At 38.1% G+C, this 8,648-nt stretch overlaps 1 protein-coding gene across 2 annotated transcripts; it reads left to right on the top strand.

Moving 5' to 3' along the window:
* The first annotated feature begins 330 nt into the window (after positions 1–330).
* LOC132667643 (trace amine-associated receptor 4) lies at positions 331–5,187 on the top strand. Of its 2 annotated transcripts, none has more exons than XM_060616693.3 (3): positions 331–374; positions 2,445–2,562; positions 3,506–5,187. In XM_060616693.3, exon 3 carries the CDS (start codon positions 3,564–3,566, stop codon positions 4,605–4,607), a length of 1,044 nt encoding a protein of 347 aa, XP_060472676.3. In that variant the 5' UTR covers positions 331–374; positions 2,445–2,562; positions 3,506–3,563; the 3' UTR covers positions 4,608–5,187. The 2 variants fall into 2 exon arrangements, with proteins under 2 accessions (XP_060472676.3, XP_060472677.3); XM_060616694.3 differs by lacking the exon at positions 331–374 and adding an exon at positions 676–720.
* The last annotated feature ends 3,461 nt before the right edge of the window (positions 5,188–8,648 follow it).

The following is an 8,648-nucleotide window of genomic DNA, read 5'->3' as shown; positions in this document are numbered from 1 at the left end:
CTTATCCCCCCCCCTTCCTCCCTTCTTTTCACTTTTTCTCATTTGTCTCCACTTTGGCCTTGTGCTAGCCTATTCCATGCTGTTCCTCTGAAGCCAAAGGGACAATAGGACACTGATTCGCCCTCCCAGAGCCAATTCTCTGGTGACCTGCTGTAATGGCTTTGCCCCCAGCGCATGGAAGATTGTTAAGGGACACGCCTGTCAAAAGCAGGACAGAAGGAGGTAATGCAGCCTCAGGAGGCATATTTTGTGTGTACACACTGATGACAGGATAGCCTGCCAGGGCTCCACCTATAAGAACTTGAGCCTAAGTGCCTTTTCTGGTCGGGTGTCAGCAGAGAGGAGAGCCGCGAGACACAATGAGCAGTAGTGTGGTAAGAAACCTTGGCACAACAGATATTTCATCTCACAGTGACTTTAGCTCCAAATTACCTAATTAGCCAGACAAGTTCTGGTAAACAAGAGGAGAATATATTAAAAGAAGAAAAAGATCAGAAACATTCATCCTTTTTTTAATTTATGTTGAAAGGAATCAAACTTAAAACACTGGTCTAAAAAATAACGCCAGATCACTTTTTTTTTTTTTTAATCACCGAAATTCTAAACAGGCCATGATAGGAAAACCCACAGCAGTTCTTTCTTGAACTTAGCTTTCTTTCTTGAACTTTCTTTCTTAGCTCCCTTACCTAGGAAACTATTGCGTAAGTGATGTACGTCAAGGTAAGATAAAATCATTTTCCCCACAGAAATAGTCTCAGAAGTAAAGCAGCTGAACTATGTCACTAGCAAGAGAAGAAAAATCAGGCCTGATTAAACAGGTTTGATATGTCCTTTCCTAAAATTTCCACTTTATTTGTAATACATTACTGAGCTAGATGAATATTTTCCTTCTTATTTTGGAGAAATAAATATATATTAATAGAATTTTAGGTATTTAATGCTTGGGGAAAATTATTACGTGAGTCCTTTTTCATTTTTTCTTTGCAATTCTGGGGGACTTTTGTGTTTTTGAAATCATTATTTCAGTCCTTGTTTGTTTCCTTATTATGTTATCTTTTCCCTTAAATAATTAAATTTGAACTAAAAGACAATGCAATGCTTGCTCCTCTCCAGAGTTGTTTGCAAATGTTTCTTTTTACTTCTTAGGAAAAAAACTAACAATTTTCTATGCTTGCATTGGGTGATTGTTTACAATGCTGTCATGCATTTGGCCCCCGGAAACGTAACTGGTAAAAAGAAAAAGAAGTGTAATAATAATATCCCATGTTGAAAGTGAGATGTCTTAGTGGGCTTAACTTTATTTAATCTTATTAAAAATTACTGTATATCTTTTGGAAGTGAGTCTTCAACCTAAAGGAATCTATTCTGTTATGTTCTTAAATAACAAACAAAAGCCGGACTGCACTTGATTTCATGACAATTTCCTTGTTTAACAAAGCAGTAGACCAGCAGCCATATTTGCATTTGCTTACTTGCTTTTGTAATTTGGGACCAAGAGTTTATGATAGGGGCTTAAAGCATTATTACCTTTGACATTACCTTCACAATTCACATGCGTAGTGACTTTGTAAGTAAATAAGTTCAAACACTTCCCTAATATAGGTAACCATGCATCAGAAACATGAGATAATGCTATTAAGTTTGGACAGCTGTTTCATACCCTGCTTCCTCCCACAAAAAGTAAATAAATAAGATGAAATAAATGATATTCACTTTACACACCTAGGAGGTTAAGTTGTTTCAATTCTTTCAGGGATTAAATTTTCAAAAATGAAACTTCAAACTCCAAAAATTATACCATAAACAATTGAAGAGTGTCTATTTTGTATGAGAATGCTGTCTGTCTATGGATATGCAGTGAAATGCTTAAGAAACTTTTTGGTACCTGTCAGCTATCTTTAAGGATGATTTTTTAAAGAATTAAAGAAAAAAATTAAATTCACAAAAATAAGATGAAAGGCAGAATAAAGTTAATTTGTTAAAGAAGTTAATTGAGCATTTAAGATTTCATTATTCCATTATTTAAGATTTCATGGCTAAAGTGATAAGTAACCAAATAATTTGTGCTGTATGTTCCAAAATTGATAAGCTACAGTTTAAAAAGGATTTGAATAAGTCTTTGTCCTTCTTACCTGTGTTTGGTTTCTCAAGTTCAAAGCCATTACACAATATTTGACTGACAAAATTAAAACGTACCTAAAGAAAAATGTTAATTTGAGAAATTAACTTATTATATCCAGATCAAATAAAATGTGCCATGATGTTAAAATTTCAAATAGTACACATTGGAAAAAAAAATGGCTGAGCTATAATAGCAAATACTGTAAATATTATTTTCAAAGGTAATTGTATTCTCATTTAGTGTGTTTTCCAAGTAAATCTCATGAGGACATGATTGTGGGTTTGTTTTTACGATGGACCAGTGAGTTTTCATTTCTTCTCAGGCCAAAGTCCACTCTACCTACCTGGCCTTAGAGCTCAGTAATGCTTGTCTTTGGTCATCAGAACTACACAGCCAGTCCGGGTACTGGAAAAACAAATCCAACCTCTGTCATACTCTGGGTGAGTCAGTCTCATTATTTTCACATTTTTAAAGGCAACAGCATAAATTATGTAACGTGACAGTTTAAACAGTGAGCACGCCCATGTGTCAAATTTGTTCCCAATATAAGTCTTGCAATCTGTGGACCAGGAGACCTCAACTTAAATTTGAATTCATGGATGGAGTTGCTAAATGAAAGGAGGTAACACACGAGATTTACAGAATTTATCATTTCAGTATCCCCCTGCCCTTTTTGGAGATTATTCATGTATAATTTTGTAGACTTTAGCACATTTTTAGTCGACCACAAATTGCTCTAAAAATCTAAAAACTTATTCTTCACATTGGAAAGAAAAATATTCCCTTAACTGAATAGTATGTATTAATCAACAGGATCCAAAGCATTTGCAAATACCCACAAGAGAAGTTAAGGGCGGGGGGGGGGGGAAGCACAATCTTTAGATTGTAATTATTTTTGAAGCTAAACATTAAATAAAAGTTCCATAAGTCCTAGTAATTCTTGACAGGTTTTATCCATCAAATTGGTTAATATAAGTGGGACAGAGAAAATTCTTGATCTGCCTATAGATTTGGAATCCTAAGTAAGGGCTACATATTAGTGCCCAGAACATGGGCATTTACCTGGGTTACTTAGGTGGTTTTAACTGGGTTACTTAGACATTGGATATTCATTCAGTTGTCTTTAGTCCCTTCCTACTTAAGGGATAGTCCTTAGACTAACAGCATTGGCATCTCCTGAGAGCCAGACTCTTAACCTCCACCCCAGAAACAGAATCTGTATTTTAGAAAGACCCCTGGGTGATTTGTATGTACATTAAAGTTTGGGAAGCAGTGCTCTTGGTCGGTAGGAAGTTCAGTTTAGAATTGGAAATGCAGCTACCTGGGCCTTTCTGAAAATTTGCCCACCAGGGATTTTCATTGTTTTTCTTCTTTCTCTCACAGAAAGGAGAGGAGCACAGTAATTTTGCAAAAGATTAATAGTACCCACAGGACAAAGACGATGAATTCACTGGAACTTTGGAATCCTCCGGAAATCCAATTTTGCTTTGCTTTGGTCAACAATTCATGCCCTAGAAATGTGAGGTCTGTGCTGAGTGTGTGTGCCATGTATGTTGTCATGACTGGTGCTATAGTGATGACCATGTTGGGCAACCTGGTTGTGATCATTTCCATCGCTCACTTCAAGCAGCTCCAGTCCCCAACCAACTTCCTGATTCTCTCCATGGCCACAACTGACTTTTTGTTGAGCTGTGTGGTCATGCCCTTCAGTATGGTCAGGTCCATTGAGTCTTGCTGGTATTTTGGAGACCTCTTTTGCAAAGTCCACAGCTGCTGTGACATCATGCTCTGCACCACCTCTATTTTTCACCTCTGCTTCATCTCAGTGGATCGCTACTATGCTGTTTGTGACCCTTTGCATTATGTCACCAAAATTACCATCCCTGTAATAGAGGTCTTTCTACTCATCAGTTGGTCTATTCCAATTTTTTTTGCCTTTGGCCTGGTATTCTCAGAATTAAACATAGTTGGTGCAGAAGACTTTGTTGCAGCCATTGACTGCACAGGTTTGTGTGTGTTGATATTTAACAAGCTCTGGGGGGTGTTGGCTTCCTTTATAGCCTGCTTCCTACCTGGGACTGTAATGGTGGGGATTTACATACACATTTTCAGCATAGCCAGGAAGCATACTAAGCAAATTGGCATGGGTCCTACCAGGAAACACGTTGGGTCAGAAAACAAAATGAAAGTATCATCCAAAAAAGAAAGCAAGGCCACCAAGACTTTAAGCATAGTCATGGGAGTGTTTGTATTGTGCTGGCTGCCCTTTTTCATCTTGACAATCACAGACCCTTTCATTAATTTCACAACTCCTGAAGATTTGTACAATGTCTTCCTCTGGCTGGGTTATTTCAACTCCACTTTCAATCCCATCATATATGGCATGTTTTATCCCTGGTTTCGCAAGGCATTGCGGATGATTATCACGGGAACCATCTTCCACCCTGACTCTTCTACCCTAAGCCTATATCCTGCAGACACTTAGGCAATACTCTCCATTCTGTAAGATTCTTTCCTGGTAAGGAATCTTGTTGGATGCTCCTCCTCAAAGGTAAGGCCATAAACTTACTGGATAAGCATATTCTTCCAGCTGGTGTTATGGACATCTATCTAAGTAGGAGCAATCGATCTAGCGTTCTGGGTTTACCAGAGCTACCAAAGTGGTTAATTTCTGGAGTTCTGGGGAAGGCATCTCCAATAAAAAAACTCTGTCCCATGGCTTGCTGATTCCTGAATTCACAAAATTAGAGATTTAGAATTTCACTCCTTTGACTTAAATCAAATGGAGATTTTTTTTTTCTTATGAACATCAGAAGAGGAGACAGAGTTGGTCTTCACACTTATTGACAGCCATGCAGAGTTTATCTAAATCTTTCTTGAGACTATTCTATCTTAGGGGAGCCTGGGAGAGAGCTTGAGAACATTGGGAGTCTGGATTATTTAGCATGTGATTGACTTGGAAGGGGAGAAGGAAGCAGACAGTTGTAGCTACTTTCAATTTTTTTGGTTCTGACTTAAACCTCTTCAAAAAGCATTGAAGTGAATTTTGTAATATATTGGTAAAATTGGACTGTCTTACTGAATGAGAAGAATGAATAAATAAGAGTTTAGGAATATATTCTTTCTCCCTCTCAATATGTAATTATATTTGCTGTATATATTTACAGCCTGTGTATATACACATAGGTGGTATTTCCATGTCTTTGGGTGTCTGTGTGTACATACTAATTATTCACTAAGGTTGAGTTTCATTCACAACTGAAGTTCTTTCCCTACCCCATAGTTTTAAGATAATACTTAATGCTGCACATGTCTCTTCATGTCTTTTTTTTTTGTCTTGCTCTTGCTTCTCCTACCCCATAAACTTATTTTGTCCTTTACAACCTTCTTTTCATCCTTCATACCATCCCTCTGTCTCTCTAATCTGGTGGTTCTCAATCAGGGGCAGTTTTGCCCTTTGTGGCCATTCAGTGTCTGGAGATGTTTTTGGTTTTTACAACCAGGGAGGGATGCTACTGACATCTAGAGGGTAGGGGTAAGGAACACTGCTAAAGAGTCTACAATGCACAGAATATCCCCCACACTAAAGGATTATCTGGCCTAAGACTTCAATAGTTTCATGGTTAAGAAATCCTGCTTTAACCTTAGTTAACCTCACAGCTTCAATATTCATGTCTATATATCTTTCAAGTATATTTATTTGCAGCCTATTATTTCTTCCAAACTCAAGCCCCTCATTTCTTACTACCAATAGACTGCCATTTTGAATGTTCTACCAAGATCGCAAACTCAATGTAACCAGCATCTTCCTTCTATGCACACCCACCACCCCAAACCCATTTCTCTGACTCCTGCTTTGTGCCAGAGTTGAGTATGCACCGGTGTGTTGGTTCCTCATTAGATTATAAGCTTCTTCTGTGGGAAACTATGTCTTTATATTTTCCATTTTGTATCCCACAGTGCCTGGAATGGTTCCTTTCCCATTAAAATCTCTGAACATGTTCACTGGATAACTAAAACATATAAACTTTGAAGAACATGGGAGTCACTCAAATCCACCAAGATAAACAACTACAAAGCAAAGAATTCTAGGCAAGTAGGGACTCCTTCTCTTGGGAAAGAAGACGGAAGAAAAAGCCTATTTGTAAAGTAGAAATTGAACTGAATTTAATTCCTGTTTTCTTTGGTCACATGTGCACGATGTTGTACTGGGGAACTGGGGGACAGAGCCAGAAAAGGCACATAGTGGAAAAGGACTTACTGACTCAGAAACATTTGCAACACTCAAAATGAAGCTTTCATGCTCATATAGTGAGATTCCCGAGAATAGAAGTCAGATCTTCCCTTCCTTTCCTAATGCCTCAGTGGCGGAAGTATTTTACTGAAAGTTTTGCTTATGTAGAAATATTGTTGATTATCTAATGGATTGACAGATTGGGAAATTTCATAAATGGAGATGTTCAATAGAAGGACTCTTCCAGCCAAATAGACTATATCTGCAAATAGTTTGTATGTGGCTGATGTGATTTATTTATAACTTTTGCTTATTTTTGCAGGAAGTAAGGTTGCTTTTCATAACTTTCAGACACTGGTATGTTGCAAAGAGAAATCTTGTTACCATTAGCATAGGCTTTAATATTAAGTGCATTTTACTGCAGTAATTTATTTTCTTTTATTTTTGAGAGTGGGGGGGTGAGGCAGAGGCTCTGAAGTGGGTTCTGTGCTGACAGCAGAGAGGCTAATGTGGGGCTTGAACTCACAAAACAGTGAGATTATGACCTGAGCCAAAGTCAGACGCTTAACTGACTAAGCTACCCACGTGCCCCTACAGTAATTCTTATAGTAATATCAGAATATTTGGTTAATCAAACCCCCTCCATTCTTTGACCTGGCTAAATGATATCACACATCCATGCAGGACATCTTAATACTTAAAGTATCTAATGTCCATATACATATATATAAATCCTAAATGCTGTTTATGAACCTTTTTGCTTTTTTGACTCTATCCCCACTCTAGACTATCTATTTAGGAACTACTCATTATTCCAAAATACATTTAATAACATCTCTATTCAGTTGAGAATTCCCAATACTCTCTGCATCTACATGTTCTGTTGAATATTTATAGCTTCCTGAGGCCAGTACTTGTACCTTAATAATTTAGATATAGCATATTTAGATCCTGAGATGTTTTGGCAAATTATTATTATTATTATTATTATCATCATCAAAGGACAGTATTAGAAATCAGAATTAGGTTTTGAGATGCTTGGTAAAGTATTGATTTATTCTTTAATGACTACAGTCATTTAATCCTTCAGGAGGAGATTTCTTCTTCCCCTAATCCCAAACACGACATTCCAGAGGCTAATGGTACTCCTTCCTTTTGAAGACTCAAAGAAACAGGGGAGTTCCTTGGTCTTTAGGCCAATATAGACCTCCTTCCTGGGTCAGATGGGTCAATAGATAGAGCACCATATGATGGAAAGAGTATTTTACAATCTGCTTTCCATGATGAGCCTCTCTTCCTTTTTCGGGATTCAACAAGGTTATTTGCACTGCTAGAACTGAGAGACTGAATGAGAAGGACAGCCATTTACTCGGTATATATGCATTTTCTCATTTGACCCTCAGCATAGCATAAGGATGGGGCACCTGGGCAGCTCAGTTGATTAAGCATTTGACTTCGGCTCAGGTCATGATCTCACAGTTCACAAGTTTGAGTGCCATGTCAGGCTCTGTGCTGACAGCTCAGAGCCTGGAGCTTATTTCAGATTCTGTGTCTCCTCTCTCTCTGCCCCTCCCCAGTTCGTGCTCTGTCTCTCTGTCTCTCAAAAATAAACAAAACATTACAAAAATTAGAATTACACAAAATGGTTGACTTAGTATCAAGGAACTCGGATCTGTGGCCACAGGCCACATTTTCTCTTGCCCACTAAAAGCATAGCTAAATAGAGGAGAAATAAAAGAGCATATGGAAGCTTCTGCTGCAGTCATAATCACTCCCTACCTTCATAAAGCACTTCTGTAATTTACAAAGGATGTCCATGAACATCAGCTCAATTGTTTCTCAAAACAGCTCCACCTTCTCTTCCCTAGTGGAAGGTGGCTAGTCCAAGGAAAAGTGAATCATTCCATTATTATTACAAACCCAGTGCTCTTCTTTCCAGAATGTATTGAGGTTGAATAGAGCAGCCATTATCCCAGGAGGATGGTGGCTGCCATGGACAGCCTATATTAAAAGCCACTCAGTTCAATAAACATTTACTAAGCATCTACTATGTGCCAAGTACTACTCTGAGTGTTTTTTGTTCAGAGACACATAAAGCTGAAATCCTGGCCTTACGGGGCTCATGGTCTAATAGGAGAAACATAGCCATTCAATTACCCTGCATGGTAATATATCTTATGATAGAGCCAGGCACAATAAGTTACGGAATATGGAGGAGGAAAATTTTGCCTGGCTTGGGGTGTAGGGAAGACTGCATTTTAGGCCGAAGGAATGTGTCATCACATTGAGTAA

Source organism: Panthera onca, chromosome B2, assembly GCF_046562875.1.
Source record: "Panthera onca isolate mPanOnc1 chromosome B2, mPanOnc1 haplotype 2, whole genome shotgun sequence".
In the NCBI taxonomy this organism is placed as follows: Eukaryota; Metazoa; Chordata; class Mammalia; order Carnivora; family Felidae; genus Panthera; species Panthera onca.
Note: the sequence above shows the minus strand (reverse complement) of the source record. Positions and strands in the feature narration are given on the sequence as shown.

What these genes read in the sequence shown, in the direction of transcription:
- LOC132667643 (XM_060616693.3), top strand. Translation starts at nt 3,564, where the DNA reads ATGAATTCACTGGAACTTTGGAATCCTCCGGAAATCCAATTTTGCTTT.